The sequence below is a fragment of the Scophthalmus maximus genome, chromosome 22, assembly GCF_022379125.1.
Source record: "Scophthalmus maximus strain ysfricsl-2021 chromosome 22, ASM2237912v1, whole genome shotgun sequence".
NCBI lineage: Eukaryota > Metazoa > Chordata > Actinopteri > Pleuronectiformes > Scophthalmidae > Scophthalmus > Scophthalmus maximus.
This window is the reverse complement of record NC_061536.1, coordinates 12,003,030-12,024,849: the sequence shown is the minus strand read 5'-3', so window position 1 is coordinate 12,024,849 and position 21,820 is coordinate 12,003,030. Positions and strand designations below refer to the sequence as shown.

Here is a 21,820-nt window from a genome sequence, read left to right as displayed (position 1 = left end):
CAAGTTAGATGTGATGATGCGACCCTTGGATAAAGACGATACTGTATATCTGACCCGGTGCTGATCCCAGTCTGTTGAGCTCATCATCGCTCTGCCCTGCTTTGCTCGAATTCATGTCGGCTTTGAGCTCAACGTCTGACAATTCAACTCAAGTGTTGAAAAGCGTCACGCTTTTGGAGCCTCGCCACACACAGGAAACGCTAGCACTTGAGGTGACATGAGCGCGGGGAGATGAAATGAGGGAGTAATGTGTTTCAATCAAAGAATAGCACGTGGGTACTATTCTGTGAGAATCTGAAGCAGCACTTCTTTTACCAGGTTTTTTCCTCATTTCGCCACAAAGAAGCAATGAAACCAACGTCAACGGTATGGACGTATCACGCCACATTCTCCTCTATGATGACCAAATTTAAACGTGCAATTTCTGCCCGGCGGCGAGCCATACCCTTGAACTTTGACCCCCGGAGTAGCAGCCCTCGCGTCCACGCCGAGTAGCTGCGATTGCTGAAACGGCAGCGTGATTGCTCGCATACCCGACAAAGCCTCTTGGAATAAGGGGGGGATTATCTTAGGTTGTGTCTGCAAACAAACTTCATTCAGGGAGGCTAATCCCTGGAATGCCCTCTCATGCCGAGCCTTCAGACAGTGGCGTCACAGTGCTCGCTCGGTCGCATAAAAAGTGAATCAGATAACTGAAATCATACAGGAATTTCTCACTCTCACGTGGGCCTGGTAGCCTCTCACAGTACGTCTTTTGAAAGTACACACAAAGTATGTATAAATTATTTTTTTGGAGCCAGTCTTCAGGTTCTGAACCAGCGGTTCAAAGTCTGTTGCGCAAATCAGAAGGGAGCCTGTTCCCTGATGGTGGAAGAAGTTCTATTATAGTGACACATTCAGGACATTTCAATGAATCACACTTTGTCCCTGTTTAATAGACGTTGAGCTATTATGGCTGCACAACCGTAAAGTCTTTACAACCTACAGTGTAGCACCAGAGCAGAGGACTAAACTAATGATGAAGTATTTATACACCCCCCCACCCCCCTCCGTCTGAACAACCCACACGCTGATGTCAAGATGCTCGCCTCTTGGGAAATACTGTATATTTTCCTAGAAGGGCTACAATTACAGACGCTTGTCAGCTATAATAAGACCGACTCAACCTTTCAGATTCATTCCCGCCAACTGATCGCCGCTTCTAATAACCCACACTTTGAAATGGAGCCGTGCCCAGAGCGAAAGCACACAGGCGCACATGCACACGTGCACACAATCTAATAATAACAAAAAAAAAAGGGACATGGCTCAGTATGGGAAGAACAAAGTCACTGTTGTTGCCCCTCTGATAGGACGTAAGGGTACTGACACTGGTCCTGGGCTTTTATTCAGCCGTACATCGGCCTCGCTGCATCAATCGGGTAAAAGAATGTGTGTTCTTGGGAATTGATGAGGAAGGGGGCCAAGGGATGCAAAGGGAAAAGCACACAAGTTGAATGAATGTTAAAAATGGTGAAAATGAGACAATCACCTGGGGATCTATCTGCAGGAGACAGGGGCTTGTTTCATCGTGCGTTAAATTGATGAAACTAATCTGCTTTCATTATTCGTTTTTAATTAATTGGGCTCTATTGTGCTGCAATCCATCAAATAGGCCGCAGTGCACTCGAACGTTACGCCGTGTGAGAGAAACAGCAGAGCGCCACTGGAAATAAACAGCAGGCGCTGAGTTCCAGTGAAAGACGTCCACAGTGAGAGAGAACGTCAAAAAAGGAAACATCCAGAGCAGAAAGAAACATGGAATCTTCCTGCAGTCAACGCCAGTAGAGTCCAGGGGCTTTAGGGAACAAGTCCGTCTGTACATGTTGAGTTGTGTTACTTTGTTGGTTAGATGTTAGTCCCATCACCCGACACACAACATCATGTTATAGGCAGCGAATGCAGCGAAATTAAAACTGTTGGCCGCAACCGGAAAAAATGAAACACTTGGCTGAATAACCAAAGCGATTTTATGTAAATGTGCGCTGAGCAATTGCGTTATGTACCTGTATTTTAAATATCAGCTGACACTGAATCAGAATCGTGTTTATCACCAAGTAGATGGCACATATTTCCATACTGTACACTTACTATATTTACTTTTATTGGATTGCAAAGGGATACACTTACTGCTCTGTTAAGGTTCCTGTCTGTTTCTCCTTTTCAACTTCTTTTGTTATGCAGAAAAAACACCAAAGCAAATTCCCCGTATGTGAAAACCTACTTGGCAGTAAACACAATTCTGACACCAAAGATGAAATGCCTCAGACCGATCAGAGGCAAACGGGGACAATGTCATCAGGTGATTCGCAGGTCTAACGTGAAACGACCCGACTGAGAAGCTGAACGCAGCAGTAAAACATCACAGGACGCATGATGAAGTATGAGAGAACAGAGACAGACAGAAATAGTTTGAAAGCAGCCATGCATTCACAATGAAGGAGGTGAGAATGGGGACGGGGTCTCAGCAAGGCAAAGATGCCGAGGAATGTCTTGAGAATAGGTAGGAAGACTGACACGTTTGAGCCATAGAGTGTTTTTTCAGGGCAACAGGAGGAAGAGACAGAAACAGAGAAGGGAAGAGGAGCGAGAATCATGAGGCGGAGAAGAGTCGTGTCAAAAGACTATGTGGATAAATACAGTGGGACGAGCGGCTGAGCAACTTGAGCCTTGCTGTGAGTTATTGATGAGATGGCCGCATGGTTGGAGCGATTGGAAAATTAACGGGGAGCAGAGCATTCATGCCAGTGCTAGTGTTCTCTGTTCAAGCCGTGACTCACACTGGCAGGCTACACAGATATTTGCCTTCTAGGGGCAGCAGCTCGAGGCCCTGGGACGCCGAGGACGCTCGCCGGTGGAGGCGTGGCGATGCCGCCTCGTCCTCCGCAGAGTATGGTGGGTCATCGTCGTCCTCGGGGGGCGATACCACCACCTCGGGGATGCCTCGTGGGCCGGGGCCGGCGCCACGGGTGCGCGGTGGGCTCGGCGAGGAGCGCCGGAAGGAGGCGGGGGTATTTTGTGGGGTGGTGAGGGGCGAGGGGCCTGGGGCGGGCCCCTGGCTGGAGGAGGAGGAGGAAGAGGGCAGGAGGTGGTTGAGCAGGACGGAGATTCGGGACTCTCGTCTCTGGGACAGGTTGGAGACGGAGGAGGACGACCCGGGCTTGTGGAGAGAGAGGCGTGAAGAGGACAGGCCCTCTCCTAACAGAGGAGACAATGAGGAGAGAGGAGAGAGAGAGAGAGGAGGAGGAGGGTGGGAAGGAATAAGGAATAAGGGATGGAGCAGAGAGAAAAAACACATGAAGTAGGAACAAATCACAAAGATGGTATTCTGGAGGAGACACGGCCGGAAAAGGGGTGGGTGGGTGGGCAGCAAGAGCGTTGACGGGGTGCAGTTAAAGAGAGGTCTGTGCTTGGAGAAACGCGAGCAGAAAGCATGGTAGTGTGCAGAGGAGACACTCAGAAGTGATGCACGTGGGAGGATTCGCAAAGGCCAGACGACTCGCCTCACACAAACCAATCACATGGCGTGACCGAACCGAGACATGCGGGGGGGGGGGGGGGTTAGCACGATGTCAGTGCACTTGTAAGCAAACGTGTGCTCTTGCTACAGACGATCATAAATCACAGAACAGGCCGGGCACACAGCAACCAACAGCAACCGTTATAATAATATACAATTCTGACCTTTTCACAATTGCATTTCAGGGTTTTAATGACATGACTAGCGTTTCAAAGCCCAACGGGAACCACACACACACACACACACACGTGAAACTTATGCGTCACTCGTTAAACTCTCAGGCTGGCGCAGGAAATGCACAGCAGACATTAAACACCACTGCGGCCATGCCCAATGTGAAAAAAAAAAAAACACACACAAAGCTGATTGTCCAGTGGCAGGTAAAGTGTGTCACCCTTGAGGAAAATGAAAACAATCATTAATTCAAAACCCCAAAAGCCAGGCCAGCAATACAAGTTTGCACAATCATCAGCACCCGGATTTCTCTTTCGCTACGGGAACCGGCTGCTTCCACACGGATCATTCTCTAGATTTACTCACTTTCCCCTTCCACCTTCTATGCTGGCATTGAGGGATTTGGACAGTTTTTTTCTTATTTAGGAACGGTTCCCAAGTGGTGGATGTCAAAAGTAAAAAGTGGAGGAAAAAGAAATGCCAGTGCGTCAAAAGGATCTCACCGTTTCGCTCAAGCAAGAGTGGGTCAGAGTGTTTCTTGCCTATGTCGGCGATGGAGCGCACCAGAGGGATGCGGTTGCTGAGCTTCCTCTCGTTCTGGTGGTGGTGCTTCTTCAGCATGGCTTCGCGCACCTTGTGCCGCAGGTCCTCCTTCAGCTGGCCCGAGGCCACCATGCTGTCTATCACCATGTCTGAGTCGGACAAAAAAATCGGGGTGTTATTCATCGACAGTAGACTCAAAGTGCGCTTTGTAAAAAACAAAAAAATGTACCCGCAATGTCCTCGATGGTGTTCGCCCTCATATCCAGCAGGACGGTGCCGTTGAGTATACAGCTACGGAGTTCGAACAGGCTGTGAAGCGACAAGGTGGCGACGTAGGGTTTACTCCAGCGCTCCCCTCCGTCTTCCACGTCCTCCTCAAACTTCAGCCATCTGCAGGGAGCACACGGACAAGAACACCTTTCTTCGATCAACAAATTATAATAAACAGCAAAAAATAAAAATGAATGTGTTGGAATTATAGTTGAAGGACGTGTTGGTCTGGCCGCCAGCCATCTATTTTATTTCACAAATTCATATATCTTCGCAAGCTGCAGACTGAGTGAGTCATACTCCAAATCTGTCGTTTCACTATACACAGGTTTTTATCAGGAAGGGAACAAGCTTTGAAATGGCAGCAGAGTCACAACTCCAAGTTCTTAGTAAAACAAGAAATGACATGAGTTTGATCTACAGTGGAAACTGGCTTGTGGGGAAATAAAATGTTTCAGTATTGCTTCATATTCTGGGGGGCGACATTAAACAGAGCCACAGAGCCAAAATCTGTTTTTCCCCCGACCTGGCGGTCTCCTTCCATTCCGTGGCGCTGCCGTCTCTGAAGGAGAGCTCGTCCAGCTCGGTGAAGAGGTCGTGGGGCACGTGCTCCAGGTCGTCGTCCTCTGTACCCAAGATGAACTGGACCCTCTGGGAAGGCGTGTCTGGACACAGAGTGGGGGGAAAAGGGGCCAAAGGTCATATTTTACAATGTCTGTGAGTTCATCTACAGAAGATGAGTGAGAGGGTTCTGTCTTGCAAGAGCGGAGTTAAAAATCAGAGAAACATAAAAGAAAAAAGGTCGTAGGATGAATCAAACGTCTATGGGATCCATCTGAGAAAAGGTGTGGGCGTGTTTGGCCAGTGAATAATGCACTCATGGGTTTCTGAAGCCAATTAGAATATTCTTTCTTTTTTTTCAGGTTGGGGAACAATGAGACCTAGTACGTCACTGCAACTGCTTTTCATTCCGGTGCGTAACTGTGGAGGAGTGGGCAAAATACAAAGACGAGGGATGCGTCACAGGAATTTTTTCTATTCATGAATTAGCGAGCAGATATCAGGAACATCCGGAGCCGGAGAGAAAAAACGGAAAAGGACGTGGAAGATTAGGACTAAATGCCACAGGGAGGCAGAAAATGGAAACGACTGGAGGAAATAATCATTCATATTTTATTAGAGACCACATTTTCAGTGTGGCCCATTTGGTGATTCTTTTGACACCTGCATTAGGGGTGAAAAGTGCAACTTTCAGAATATTAATCTCATTAATTATGACTGGGTTGTTGGGTTGAGTTGATGCAGCAAATTCTCGCACTAACAGGTGCACACGTCACTTAAAATGTCAGCCTTCAATCAGTGTCAGAGGCCGGCTCCCAGTGGCCTTTAAAGCCTTTTAGAGCTGAATGTTTACTAAGCACCGACTTAGTAGGAGCCCCCGACTTTGCAGCGGGGGTTTGTATTCACTTCCAACTTTAAAAGAATTATTTTTATTTCCAGTACTGTAAAATACAAGAATCAAAAAACAAAGATATTAAAAAGGCATACAGTTAGAGATATAGATCTATCTATTCTGGATGGTAAGGGTTTCAGTTTACAGTCTGTGGTGAGTCCTGTGAGGTACAGTGCTGTGTGAGACAGAAAGTAAGACATTAGAGCAGAACTGAGAAAGCGAAAGTCAGAAACAGCGTCCAACCGTAAGAGGGGGACTCCCTGCCGTCCTCCTTCCCCTCCTCGGAGTCTCTCTCCCGCTTCTTCCGGTGGTGTTTGTGTCCCCGGTGGCGATGCCGCCGCTTGTTCTCTCTCCCGAGAGGAACGTGGACGCCCACGTACACGGCTCTGTGGCCTGGGGGGGGGGGGGGGGGGGGGGGGGGGGGGGGGGGGAAGAAAGGTGCAATTCAGTTCAGGGACAGGGAAAATGATGGGGAGTGGTGGAAAAAGGGACAGCGGGAATAGTATTTAACAAAAAAAAAATCAAGGCAAAATTGCATAATCCTTATATACCAGTTTCATCGTCAGTATTATGATACAGACTAACTCAGACTACCACTAATTCAGTGTCAAAGTGAAAAAATAATCAATAATAATAATAATTTATAAATTGCTCATTGTTTCTTTAATGAAGCTTAATGATTATTTTTATCTAATGAGCACCGTGCTTGTCCAAGCTATTAATACTAACAAAACCACCATCACAGTGCCGAGTTAAATTCTTGCCAGAAGCAACACAATAATATAAACAGTCTCCCAAACGCAATCAATTAAAATTAAATGGCAAAAAATACAATAAACTTTGTGAGAATGTTCAGCTCCCCGGTTAAAGTGAGGATTAAGAACCATTAAAGACAGTGTCACAGTTCCAGGAATAAACGAGAAAAGGTCTTTCCGTTTGCAAGTTGCGTGAAGAAAACCAGAGAACAGCATTTAACTTTTTCACCCGTCCGCTTTCCTCCCAATGATTTATCTACTTCCCCTCATTATTGCTACTGCCACACAGGAACCGTATTCTCAGACGCAAACCGCCCTATTTTCTGCTCTACATACGCTGCCAAATACACATTTCCCCCCCCAACAAGATGAGTTCTTCTCGCTTTGATTTGACAGAGAGAACCCGCCGGGAGGAATGAAACAGAGATGCAGCACTCTGAGGAAGGCACAAGGCGAAATACACACGAGCCGATCAGATGAGGGCAAAAATAGAGATGGAGAAGAAGGAGGAGGAAGAGAGAGAAAACAAACTGTCAGCTTATAGCTGGACAGAAGGCAGAGGGCTCCACGTGCGTCACAGGAGGAAAGAATGGGACAAGGGGAAGATATTATTGAATGGTGGGAGGAGGACGTGAAGTGTGGTGGAGCTGAGTGAGATGGACGTGAGGGCGGAGGGAAAAGAAGCTGACACCTGAGGTGTGGTAGAAATGTTTGTGATGCTGCTGTGAACGGGCAGTGACACTTCAGATGTCATGAATCATCCACATTCTGATCTCGACAATTATTTTTCAGCTCATCACATGATCCATAAACTATATTAGAACTATATATATTATGAACAAAACATCAATAAGAATGTTTCCTTATCAATAAACAGGAAATTAAGAAATTAAGAGAAAACATGAAACCATCAATGTTCGATTCAATTGAAAAACAAAGTTGACTTGATTCTGATTGGAAAACAGTAAACATCAATGAATTATATGATTAATTTAATTATTTCTAGATCACAATCCCATCACTTTAAAAAAAAAAGAAGAAGAAAACGCACAGTCAGAAGAAAAAACATCTTGAACATCTGAATGGCTTCAAACTTACTTTCCAAATCTTCCATTTCATAGTTTGTGTGCGTGGTGAAGCTGGACTTTCCATGGTCGACTAGCGCCTCTTCGTCTAGACCCTGAGACAGAGAGAGATGGAAAAGGCACAGAGAGAGAGGGGGGGGGAGAGAACGGGTTAACAGCTATATATGTTTTATTAAATCATATTTTTCATAAGAAAAAATTAATTGTGCGATTAAAAATTTCATCTAGATTATTTGACTTTGACTATATGTCAGATTTTTACCTGTTTTCTTTGGGAACATTAATATCTAAATATTAATATTTAAAGTCAGATAATAATGAGCTCACTGAACATTAAGGTGCGCAATGATCACCGTGATAATTCATCTGTTGTTTAAAATATAGCTCAAAACCTAACTGACAGGTAAATTATACAATTATTTACAACTTCAGGTGCTTCTATAATGTACCATGGGCCCATAAAGGTCAATCTATGAGCTATTTTCCACAAACTCGCTGAGGTTACTGCAACAAAAGCAGAGTTTCATGGCAACGTCAAGAGGTTGGCAATGCTCATTAAGAAAGAGGTTATGACCTGAATGTCATGGCAACGTCAAGATAGAAAGATCCGATTAGAAGGAGGCATAGAGTTATCAGGATATATGACAGGAAGGGGAAACATTATTAATTTTATGTATGAAATGATGGTGGCCTAAACAAGCAACCCACCATGATGTCACCCATTGGTTTGTGGAGGAAGTTTTGAAGTCTAGAGTTTTGGCCAGCGCCATCTTGGTTTTTTTGAAACCATAAATAACCATATTTGGAGAGCATGGACCTGACTGCTACTGCACGTCCACCTACACCCATTGGACGCTTTACCTAGCCCCTCACCCCAACCTTAACCATCTCAACTAAGTGCCTAAACCCAACCCTAACCCTAAAACCAAGTCTAAACCCTTAAGCAGCCCTTCAAAGATGTGTCAGAGAGTGAGGACCGGCCGAAATATCCTTAAAAAAATTGCCAACTGGTAGAAGTACAAGTACACACAAATCATAAACCTCCTTACCCCAATCACCAACCATGTCATTAGTGGTCCCCTGACTCGCTGCCTAGAAGTGCCTGGACATTTAAGGCAGCCAAAGGGACACTGTCTCCAATTACTGCAGCACGCGTGGCCAGCACACATGTAAAATGTGCTGGGGCATAAATCCCCCGTGGGTCGCGTCGAGTCGACCACCACCGGAATACAGCAAATGATACGGATGTTGCTCCAGGACCGCAAAAAATTATGAGAGCAAACAGAATCCAATTGGCTCTTCTCACCCAACCCCCTCCACCAGTCCCGTGGCAATTAACGGACAAACTAACGAACAAACCAAATTACAGTAGAAAATCAAGCTGACTCATTAGGCCGCTTCAAACCACTACAACCAAGACAAACTCACGAGGGGAGCCGTCACACCGGCTTGGCTCTAAGATCAGCGTGTGTTTCAACTAAGCATTATGTTTCCGAGACCAGGAAGGGTCCGATTATTTTAGATACACATTCATATAGAGCGAGCGTATAAACACTGCGGTGGACAGTGAGTTAATTCTGGCTCTGACTGCTGGGCTGATGAAAAACAGCTGAATAAAGGGAATATATATCATTAGGTTGGTGACAACTAGATGACAAATAATGGGGGATCTTTCAGTCCTGTATTTTCACATCTTATGTTTTATAACATGCCGGGGGAGGTTACAGGATACCGTTTATGACACTTAAGTTCTGTATACAGTAGGTCTGGTTTGGTCCATCAAAAGACGAAGAATATCGACCGTGTTTCCCAAACAGACAGAGCATTCTGCCTTTTTTTTCATAAAACTACTCAAATTGATCAATCAAAATAGTTTATTGTTTAATCTAGTAGTCAATTACTAAAAGATAAATCAATGAATTGTTGAAGCTCTAAAAAAAAACCACAGTAGCTCTTATTTCATTTGAGCCTAAAATGAGTGTGAGTCTCTTACACACTATAAGTCACATCATATAAATCAGACAGCATTTCAACGAATACGAGCGTGCTGTTCTCCTGCCTTGTGGACAAACACTTTGACGCAACTGCAACATCATCCACCCCCCCCCCCCCCCCACTTGGAGGATCGGTTTCAACCAATCACAGGGGAGCACTGCTGCCAAGCAGGAGAGAGTGGAAACAAAAAGGTGATGATGATGATAGTCACGTGACGAAAAAGGATACGTGATCCGCGGAATGATATCGGGGGCCTCTTGTGTCTCGGCCGCACCATGACCACACCGAAGTTCCATTCACATGGAAATCACATCCTCTGTGTGCATCTTCAACTACTCTGAATACGTGTTCAATGACATATAGATTTCCACACATATATTAGCATAATCACCCCCCCCCCCCCAACTACGATGAGTGATGCCATCTGTGATTTGTAATTGTGTTTGTTGTAGCCCGTGTGTGTGCGTGTGTGTGTGTGTGTGTGTCTGTGTGTCGATTATATTCCTCAGTTGCTTGAGGATTTGCATGATAATAAGCAGCGTTGTTTCTGTGACGGTGGCCTGACGAGGAGCGGTGATAATTCAGCGGCAGAGACGGAGAGGAGCAGCGAGGAATTCTTCAGGCCAGGAAATCTAATATTTGGTTCAATCACTTGTCACTCCCCCTTCTGCGAAGAAGCACATGAACCAATGTTTACGAGCAGTCGGGGCACACAAAGCTGGTGTGGAACTGTTCCTGCTTCATGAGCGTCGTCTTATTCTTAAGCTTCTTAAAATACCACTACCACAAATCCGTTCATTTTAACTGCATGAACACTTGTTTACATACAAACAATACATCATCCATGTATGTTTGTGTGAAGTATGCGCAGGTGTTATTAGTCTGTCGTGTCCTTAACCCGGCATTTGCTTTGGTACAATTTAAGGACACATGATTCAACCTGTCAAATAGATCCCAAAATAAACAGCCAGTCGTCCCCCCCCCCCCAGAGTCCCCAGGCCAGGGAGACTATCGGCCATTATGCCCACAAAGCACAGCTGTGGCCAGGCTACAGGAGCTGTGCCAGTGGGGGGGGGGGGGGGGGGGGGGGGGGGGGGGGGGCATCAACAGTGACATCGTCTGTTGACAGAAGCCAGATGTGTCTCTGTCTGCGTCGGGTTCAAGTCCGGATATTCTCAAGGGCGCATTTCAGGATTGGGACAATGGTGATATTTTGGGAAGATCGACCACTGCTCCCCAGAGAACACAGCGTCACCTCGAGTGTGAGTTTAGAGACACGGGACACTTGTAGGAAGTCCGGTGGAGGATATTGTGCTTGGATTGGATTAGCCCCGCGACAAATACAGTTGACAGTCTATAACATGTTATAGTGTTCGATTTGCAATGAAAATGCAAGTTTGGTTACATTCTGTTACCGATACACGTTGGGGCAATCTGGATCAATCGTCCTGTAAGAGATTGTGGATGTGTGTTTTGCGGTATTCAGTCTCGGTTTTAGAATGTCCTGATCAAGGTTTTTTTGGCCCCAATCATGATCCAAGTCTTTCAATATTGAGCATCTGGTGGTCCAATAATACCTGTGTATCTGACACTAACATCGGGTGTCTTATTCAGAATGTTAAAGGTGAAAGTCTTTAAGCTTCCAGAATTCCATCCCCAACTGTGAATCGATTTGAAACCCTAAGTTTCCCAATTCTGTTGGATTTGTTGAAACCCTGTACTGGTTGTACAGTGGTGTTACAGAGTGACAGTTCTTCTTTCATTAACTATCTTCGTCAAGACACATAATGACAACAGACACGTTTAATTTCAGCCTGTTATCAAGTTAATTAGCTACAGCTAATACGACGTACCACCCCCAGCATGCCTGTTATGTTAACAGTGAAAGTGACGGTGACACGGCTCCATTGCTTTGCTAATGGTTATTAGCACCAGTCGTAGAAAGTTGTAGCGCCCCATAACAAAAGCCAGAGTTACATCTGGTTGGTCGGCTGCAGTTATGAGGTAGTCAGCTATCTTAATTCAACATGTCATGCAGCTGACTGGTTAAAGAGCATTTCTATATGAGCATTCATCTGAGAAAAAGCCTCAGTCAATAATTAATAAAGCTGCCAATAAAAAACCCCACTGACCTATTGTTTGCTTTTTAAGACACAATAAAAGGCAACACATCACTTAAAACATAACATGTTCCACGATATACTACCAAAGTGTCCGTGCTGTATCTGTGAAAGGATTTAAGGCGAGACCAATCTTAACTGTTTGTGTGTCTGCATATGAGGATTTTCTCAGCAGCTCAGGTGGAAAATTCACAGTCATGTTGGGTTTTATGTATGAGTGGGGATTTACAGTTCACATGAACTTTTAAGAGTAAACACAAGGCTTAACCATGGGTCCGTTCTCTAATCTAATGTGGCGAGTTCACAGGGGAAAAAAAAACTCTGCGTGAACTCACTATTGAGCTTTATTCTAAGTATTTAACCGAGCATAACGTACAGGTTATGGTATGAGCCAAGCTAGATGGTCGTGTTGGAAAAATTCTGTTCATTCGTGTGTCGATGCTTGAAAATGGCTTTGATTGACGTAACACCTTACCAAGTTGGTGTCATCTAGAACAAAAGTTGCCAAGTTGCCAGATGGACGTGCTGAAATTCTGCTTCTCTGAAGATGCAATAGCCTCAGTAGTGAACATAACGACGTAAATAAACCACTGCATACATGGGGGCGTGGATACAGCGTGATTGACACCTAGTGCGGTCCAATGGGTGCATTGTCGCAGGTGTAGGTGGACTTGCAGCGGACGAGCTCTCAGTCAGGCTCCACCCCCACACCTCCAAACATGGTCACTTCTTGTTTCAGGAAAACCAAGATGGCGCTGGCCTCGATGCTAAACTTGAGACTTCAAGACGGCAGCTCACAAGTTCACAGTTCACTCAGCGTGTGACGTCACAGTGGGTCGTGTTGCCCCCATTCGAAAGTCACAGCTTTTTGGGTTTTTGAGAACCTTGGTTGGAACATATGCCACTCTAAGTTAATTTTATAATTCAGCAAGAGGTTGTCTGTCACTTCTGTAAGTATGCTTGCGTAGGAGTGCTTGAGTCGAACACCGCTCCAATCAATATAGAGAGACTGACGTGAAAGAGGTCGTTCACAGTGAGAGACCCGTCGCCTGAGATTACCGAATATCCGTCCGTCTCCCCCTGGCAAATGCACAATTCACCACACCACTCAGCACCGACGAGAGTATCGACACGCATTCACTGACAATTAATGCCGGATTATGCAACCGATTGAATTAGGTCTATAAACAGAGGCATAGAAATAACAGACAATTCCAGATATAATGATATAATCACATCATAGATTGCGGACTTTTTTGCTCGCTAGCTATTCAACTACTTCCACCCGTGGATGTTTGAACAAGGCACTTACTCAGAGGGCGGCGAGAGTCAGACTCATATAGCTCAACCTTTTTGAGTATAAGCAAGCGGGAAGATATTTCACTTGGCAGGAACCTCGGCAAAAACAAAAACGGTCCGCGAGCACAGTCTCCGCCGAATGCAATCAATATTCCCAAACGCGCGCGGCGACTTTGCAGACACGCACGCGTAAACACAAAGATGGAAACCATGACTCCTCTCTCTCGCGCTCTCTCTCTGACTCACGAATATTTTCCTTTCTCCCGCATATGTGTGCACCTGATTTTAACAGTGCCTTCTGCCTCTCTACTCCAACTGTGGGCACAAAGCAACACGCATTTTATTTCATTTCACTTAAAGACAAACAAAGCACCTTGTCTGAATTCAGCCGCCTGAGCGGACCTTATTGTTCCCCCTCCTGTGCCCCCGCCACTCTCCCTTCCCTCTTCTCCTTGTCCCGCTCCTTCAAGCAGCCATAACCGTCTCAATGAGGCAACGGCTCCCCGATTTGCCTCTGTTTCCCCCTCTCGTCCTCACACCTCGTCTTTTCTCTCTCCTCTTGGTCCAAATGAACTGACCGCCTGCATCCTTCGCCGGCACGGACCACAACTCCACTCTGAAATGATCACACCAGTGGCACACACACACAGAGCAACCTGGACCCCCGTTCGAGTGCACAGCACAACAGTTCAGGTGAAAAACGCGGGCAGACGTACCGCGAGCGCAGTCTCCTCTTCGCTCTGTTCGTCCATTTAGACTAAAACATCCGCAGACGCGAGCCAGTTCCTTCTTCTCTGACGGTTATCTCTCTCGTTGAAGGTGCGTGTGTGTGTGTGTGTGTGTGCGAGCTAAGCGCTTACAGAACAGAGACGCTGTCGCACTCGTCTATTTGCCTCGTCCTCTGCTCATCTCTTTATACAGAGGGAGGGAGGAAGGAGGGAGCTGCTACAGAACACACCGTGCTCCGCTCTTCCCTGTCAGCCCGCTCTTTGCTCAGCAGCCAATCCCACCATGCCAACATGAATATTTTATTCACCCAGCCAAGAGCTTAAAAAAACACACACACACACACACACACACACACACACACACACACACACACACACACACACACACACACACACACACACACACACACACACACACACACACACACACACACACACACACACACACACACACACACACACACACACACAGCACAGAGGGCACACATATTTGGAGGGCACACAAGTGCTCACCCGCTGAGGTATTCAGGTCACAAACGAGGAGCCACCCCCCCCCACAGATAAATAGAAACAAGCGCACATGTGGGGGCTCGGCGTTCCTCGGAGGGTGCAATGAATTGAAGAAGGTCAGATAGCCGTCTATCGATTAAGAACGCCGATGACTTTGACTTTGACATTCACAATCGTTACCATATCCTCGAGGTCGGACGCGTCTTTCGGCAGCCCGCGATTACCGCGGCTCGTTTTGTTTTCCTTCCCACAACAGCGACGGTCACACGAGTAGGGCAAAAGGGGCAGATTGCTGAAACCTAAGTGGTAAACCAAAGAGTTTGTATTCTTTTAATTCAAGGAAAACGCCCTGGGGACCCAAGACCAGAGACAGGCTGCCACCCCGTGAACCCAGAACCTATAACCGTACCAGTCGGCTCCAAATAGACCCGAGCGCAAAATGTAAAGGCAAAGGTCAAACCAGACCTAAAATTAAAAAGGTACTCACACGTCATCAGGAATGTAAAATGGGCAAATTAAATTGAAAGAGTGACACCTAAATGCCAAGCTTGCTCTGAGGTCAGACGCCCGGCGATCCTGTGACATGTGACCGACGATCCGGACGCGACGTGTGATTAATAAATCGCTGGCTCACATGATTCAGTATCAAAAAAAAATTGTCTTAAAATGACGATAATATTGTTCGTCGCAACTATTTCTGGGACAATATATCATGCAGCATGAAGTAGCTATCGTGACAGGCCTATCTCCTACTGATGATTCGAATCGTCCACTTTCAGGGAGCAGCCCGGGCCCTAATGTGGGCGTCAGGTTGACCCTGTGTATAATCACTTGACCGGAGCGACGCTTTATAACACTCAGCTCAGGCGTGTGGACATTAACCTGCAAGGAAAAAGAAGGCTGATGGCTCCAGCACTGACAATATTGACAAGCCTATATATATATATATATATATATATATATATATATGACATTGTTTACCAGCAGATGCTGTGATAAACTGTGTCTGACTTTTTAGACAAGTCTGAATTTAAATTTTCTCAGGCACTCAAAGGCTTGTGACATTTAATCACGTCACACGTCCTCAAAAGGACATTTAATTCCTACAGAAAGCAACAGTCGGGCTTTTGTGTCGCGTACGCAGATAAGCCTATAGAGCTGGCGTAGTGTAGCAATGAATCATTTTTATCTTATTATCATAATAATATGGCCGAACAGAGCGGAGCACTATCAAGACGGGCACACACAGGGGACCATTCTGTGTAATTACCCTTTCAAAGCAGCGAGTAAAAGTCATAAAAACACCCAGTAACCCTGTGGCAGAAAGTGCTAAGCCAATAATAGTCCAGATCAGAGGGCGACTGACGCTGACGGGACGGAAACCCTCTTTCGGTAGCGGGACAGCAGGATGCAAAGCAAAGAATTCCTTTCATTCCTGGAAGGATTCAACGAGAGCTGATACTATAGAGCCACGTTAGTGTAGATGATAACTCGCATAGATGAAACTGGTGGTCTGTAATTAAGTTATTACAATGATTTGCAGTCTACTCGCCTCTCAAGATCAAGTGCAGTATCTGTTCTTATCAGTTGAATATGCGATACGTCCCCTATAAGGAGAATTGAAATTGCTTCTTGACAACATTTCAGAGTCATTTTTTAATAAAGCACACATTCTTTTGGAACTTAAACACATTCAATTCCCTGGTTTGTGGGCTGAGTAAGACAAAAGAATTTTTTTTAAAAAGTGCCCCTTTTGAAACTAATCCAATTCCTACCTGGTTTCAAAACATTTAAAGTTTGAATGGGTTTTTGAAATTCCAAGCTACACAACTGCTTTTACAATCTTCTTTCTGTGCACATCCACAGTCAACAACGGACTAAGACATTAGATCGTGGTACCAATGAGTCTAATCTCTGGCCACTAAGCCCTTCGCGGCACAGGATACAAGGCTGTCACCTCCATGAAGGTCATTTAAAAATATATGTAGCCCTTTACGAATACCATAAACACGATCTTTTGTGTTCTAGAAGGCATCGGAACAACTGCTCGGTCACATTACATGACATGAGTTAACCGCACCTACTGTAACAGCAGTGCCGGTCATCAAGCAGGCCTGAAAATAACAAGCACTTCCTGTTGAAACCAAATTTGTGGGTTTTTTTGTCGTTGCACACACTAGCTGAGTGTCCAACTCAAAGGTTAGCAATTATGGTTCCTCAGGATTTGGATGGACTAGCAGTCAATAAAGCCCAGAGACTTAATTCGGCAACAGGCAGGTTTCATCACAGCCTGGAGGAGGGTCCCGCGTCCCGGTGAACACGCCGGCTTCCAGCAGCTCCTTTTCATCGACTCCGGCGTCAAGTTTCCTCTGACACACGCACATGTCATACACACACACACGCACATGTCATACACACACACACACACACGGTACATACCCAAGCACGCAAACACAGTAGTAGACAACCCTACACCCAACACTCACTGATGTCAGAAAGTCAGCCTGCGTTTTAAACTTAGCTCTGACTGCCACAGGTTTCTTTTTTTGGTGCATGCGCTCGTCACTAGGCCGAGCGTTTGATGCCCCAATCGTCCCAGCTGTGACGGTAAAGTTACACCCCAGGCAGACAGGATGTGGGTCTGTGCACTGTCAAAACTCGCTTTAAGAAACATCACGTAGGGACCTGAGCCGTTACTCATGGGTCCCAATATTGTGCAGACAAATGCATCGATCTGTTTTTTCTGTGTGTGTGTGTGTGTGTGTGTGTGTGTGTGTGTGTGTGTGTGTGTGTGTGTGTGTGGGTGGGTGGGTGGGTGGGTGGGTGGGTGTGTGTGTGTGTATTCCCTCCGTGGCTGCAGAAGCTTTCACAGTAAAATTAGCAGCGTTTCCTGACTTGGAAATGTCACATGAAAGCGAAGCTATTCTGGGCACATTTGATATGGAAATGAGACTTTTAATGTGAGCAGATCTCATCACAAACTTCTCGGGATTCATATTGTTCATGCAACTAGAGCTGCAAGAGTTAATTGATTAGTAATCGACGAGGAAATGAATCGCCAACTATTGCGCTAATTGATTAAGCGGTTCAGGGAGTTTTTAAATCGGGATTAATCGAGAAAATACTCGACAGATTAATCGATAATGAAAAGAATCGCTAGTTGCAGCCCCACATGCGACCAGCGGGGGAACCTTTTGAACTTGAGGATGAAAACTTAAAAAAACAACTCACAATTGTATGTAACTGTACCATAAATCAATTATAGACTACTGCCAATGACATATAAGTCTCCTTATAAGATAGTTGGCGATTAATTTAACCATCTATTACTGATCAATTAACGGCCACAGCTCTGGTGACAACAATTGTAAAAGTATTGAACAGTGACATTAATATTGATCTTTTAAGTTTGAATTATTGAAGTAGATGAGTCCTGAATCTACTTTATACTTATAGAATAGAATAGAAGCCTTTTCTTGTCATTGCACATGTGAAACTGTACAACAATTTTTTTTCAACTTTACCCACTGGTGCATTTGCATAGCAAAACACATGTCACTTAGAAAAAAACAAAACAGTAAGTCAAAAATTTATAAAATTATATAAATAGAAGTATATAAATAAAATGTATCTGTTGACTGAGCATAATAGTGCATGTAGAATTAAACGGATGGTCGTGCGAGTAAAGATTTTACATGAGTATGTACGTTTTAGTTCATTAAAAATACTCGGATAAATATTTTTTGTGGACTAACGGTTTCTAACTTCTGTGACCAGACTCGACTGTGCTCGTGACCGGCTCACTAACTAACTAACTAACTAACTAACTAACTAACTAACTCACTAACTCACTCATTCACTAACTCATTCACTAACTAACTCACTCATTTACTAACTCACTAACTAACTCACTAATTAATTCACTAACTAACTCACTTACTCACTACCTAACTCACTCACTAACCAATTCACTAACTACCTCGCTAACTCACGAACTCAATCACTAACTTGTTAACTCACTCACTAACTAACCAACTAACTCACTAACTAACCAACTAACTCACTCACTAACTAACCAACTAACTCACTCACTAACTAACCAACTAACTCACTCAGTAACTAACCAACTCACTCACCCACTAACTAACCAACTAACTCACTAACTAACCAACTAACTCACTCACTCACTCACTCAGTAACTAACCAACTAACTCACTCACTCACTCAGTAACTAACCAACTAACCCACTCACTCACTCAGTAACTAACCAACTAACTAACTCACTCACTCACTCAGTAACTAACCAACTAACCCACTCACTCACTCACTCAGTAACTCACTCACTCACTAACTCCGTATCATCCAGCGCTTCCTCGACAACCAGCGGAAGGTGAGCAAAACGAAGCGACCACTTTGTTGTGTCCGTTGCCACGTGTCAGGGGCAGAAAGCCGGGGCTAACAATAGTAGCCGCCCGCCCGCCGGATGGTGCCAACCCAAACACGAAGTCCCCCCGAGCGAGCGAGCAGCAGCATCATCATCATCATCCCTCCCTCCTCGGACTTCTGCGGCCGCTCGTGAGCGAACGCACGCGGACAAAGAGCCCCCCCACACACAGGCGGGGGCTCTCGCGGGTTTCAGAAACAGAAAGAAAGAAACAAGAAAAGCCCGCCGGCAGCAGCAGCAGCGGCGGCAGCAGCAGCGCCGGGCGGGGACTCACTGTTCTCAGGAGGGGTCTCATCATTTGTTCCGAGGGTTCGTCCATTCTTCCGCCTACTGTTTCGTCTCGTTCTCCTTCTCCTCCTTCTTCTTCTTCTTCACCGTTAGCTCTTCTGTTTTTGTGTTTATTTATTTTTAGCCGGTTGATGTGAGACCGGGGCCCGGTGACACTTGTCAGAAGTGAGACGACTACTGACTGGCTGTGCGCTTTTTTTTCCCCCCCACCCCCTGACGACGCAGCGAGGACACGCCCCTTGTTTTGATTGATTGACGGCGACTCGTCGCCAATGGGCTTTCAATCGCCGGCGTTCTCAGCGAATCACATCTACGGACGCAGTTGGCAGGGGGCGGGGCGTATGGCTTCGTCGCCTCAAAAGTCCCGAGCGGGCCTTTTGTGTTGTGATGTTTTTGTTTTTTTGTTGTGTTTTTTAAACACCATGCTGGGGAGGATTTGAGCTTTCGTCGCCCTGAAATGTAAGTTGAAGTTGAACAAGTTTTTATTTAACCATACTCTCGGGAGTTTTAATATCACAATATATACTACAAGATATCCAGAATATGCTGTACTCTACGTTGGGCATCCCACATCAAACATTTCTCTTTTTTCCCTCCATAAATTCTGTAATGGAGGCCGCCCACTATTATTATTTTTACAATCACACCTGATATACGAATCTGCTGTTTCCCAAATGGACATGACAAGTACCACGACAACAACCATGTAAGATGTTTTAAATTAGATTTGTAATATTATTACAACTCTCCTTTCTTCTCACTTGTGGCAAACAATTTGAGGAACACACATGATTTCATCTTTATTTTGCTTTTTATCCTGAGCGACTTACAACTCATCGAGGCAGGTGGAATCAAGCCTCCGCATTGGGATGACCCTGGAATTGAGCCTTGACCTTTCGTTCCAAAGTCGGCGGTTTAACGCACTAAGCCATACCAGCTTAAGGTCAAAAATACAAGGTAAGAAGATCTATTTAAATTTTTTTCCTCCTAAATATAGGCAACTGAAATCACAAATCACGGCACTGTACTTATGGCCAAGCCGTGACGCACTAGATTTTTTTAAGCTTAACAACATATACGAGTTTACTGTAGATTTACAAGCAGGCCGTGAGGTGGACACCTATTGCATGCAACATCTTCAGATAGTTATATTACAAATGCATGAACATCAGTACGGGCTATTTCAGAAGGTTCTCAAGTAAAGAAAGAGGGAGATCAATAATCATGCCCACCTTTTTCATCTGTAATATTAATGATAATATTAAGTTGATTTAGAAGCCGAATAAAAAAAGAAGTAATACACATTATCTGCACAAATTTGAAATTGACCATCCAACAAGCTCTTGACACAGGCTCATCATCCTACCTCCATTAAAACTATCTTTACCTGTCATCTATTAAATATTGATGCAACCAACAACCACTGTGTAATGGATGGTGTTCACCAGCAGATGGCGATGCTGCATTATTTCTCATGGCCCATCAGTTGGCTTTGAGAAATGAACATGCTGTATTAACAGTAAGTCACTCTTTAGTTATTATCCATCCATCCATTATCTATACAGCTTTATCCTCTAAGGGTCGCGGGGACGTGGGCTGGAGCCAATCCCCGATGACAATGGGGCGAGAGGCGGGATACACCTTGCCCATCGAAGGGCCTCTTTATCCATCATTGAATTATTAAAACCAAATCACGTACAATAGCCTTGACATAATTGCAAACAAGGCTTTAGTTGGAAGAATGTATTTCGAACTTTGGTTGTAAATGGGCGAAGTCAAGTAGGCGTTGGTGCATGATGGAATAATTTTGCCCGTTGCTTTTCTTCTACTACTTTTCTTCCATAAGCATGGAGTTTGATACAGACTAGGGGGTAAAAAAGAGAGCAAAGCAATGCCATGGTCGCAGGGAACACACTCTGTCATGTGAATTAATGCACAATCACATGCCAACAATACTCAACTTCAGTATAGAACACCGCGCGGTCGGAATAGAAAGCAGACAGGTGCGAACGGCAGAGGTAAGTCAGCTCCCGCAAGAAGAGTTCATCGGTGTCTATCCTTTAAATAGAGCCTTGTTCCTCACCCGCCCCAGCAACCTCCGGCACAATCACGCGGCGGGCTCAGAAATAGAACTTGCGAGGTGGGAGATCAAACTATCACCTCTTAATTGTACCCGGAGTCTTAAAGATGCTGAGAAGCCCATTAGCGCACAAAGGCGTGTGCTGTGTTACCCGCTCCCTGAAAACATGCATCCGCACAATGCAGCCGGGGGAGATGAGTCAGAAGTTAGACGAAGTGGAAGAAGCGCCACACTGGCATCCACCTGTGCTGGGATTTCGCATGAAGGGATGCGGAGTGCAAAGGTGTGGCGATGACGGGAAAGAAAGTTTTCTCCTTTCAAAGCTTTGGAGAGGAAAGTTGTGGAGGGGGGGGGGGGCAGACGTTACTGCTCTGAACTTGCTGTGGTGGAAGTATTACTGCTCTTAATTGAGATATTTCATGTAGCTGTGAGGAGCGAGAGGCGACAGATTGACAGGGCTTAACGTGTCAGGTGCACGCCACCAAATGAATATTGACTGTACAAGTTAAGAGTTCCT

General features: G+C 45.3%; 1 protein-coding gene across 10 annotated transcripts in view; it reads right to left on the bottom strand.

Moving 5' to 3' along the window:
- LOC118291906 (sodium bicarbonate cotransporter 3-like) overlaps positions 1-19,410 on the bottom strand; it is a 33,219-nt gene extending 13,809 nt beyond the window's left edge. For 6 of the 10 annotated variants that reach the window (XR_007030325.1, XM_047330167.1, XM_047330171.1 and 3 more), the window contains exons 1-7: positions 19,210-19,410; positions 7,853-7,934; positions 6,243-6,392; positions 5,073-5,211; positions 4,506-4,666; positions 4,237-4,425; positions 2,845-3,237 (exon numbers count right to left, since the gene is read on the bottom strand). Coding sequence is in view for 9 of the 10 variants with exons in the window: in XM_047330167.1 (XP_047186123.1) it covers positions 2,845-3,237; positions 4,237-4,425; positions 4,506-4,666; positions 5,073-5,211; positions 6,243-6,392; positions 7,853-7,934; positions 19,210-19,254 (1,159 nt within the window). In the remaining variant the exon portion in view is untranslated. Of the gene's footprint in view, positions 1-2,844; positions 3,238-4,236; positions 4,426-4,505; positions 4,667-5,072; positions 5,212-6,242; positions 6,393-7,852; positions 7,935-13,969; positions 14,194-19,209 lie in introns of those variants that run through there. The other 4 variants (XM_047330172.1, XM_047330173.1, XM_047330169.1 and 1 more) reach the window with 3 other exon arrangements.
- Between the last annotated feature and the right edge of the window lie 2,410 nt (positions 19,411-21,820).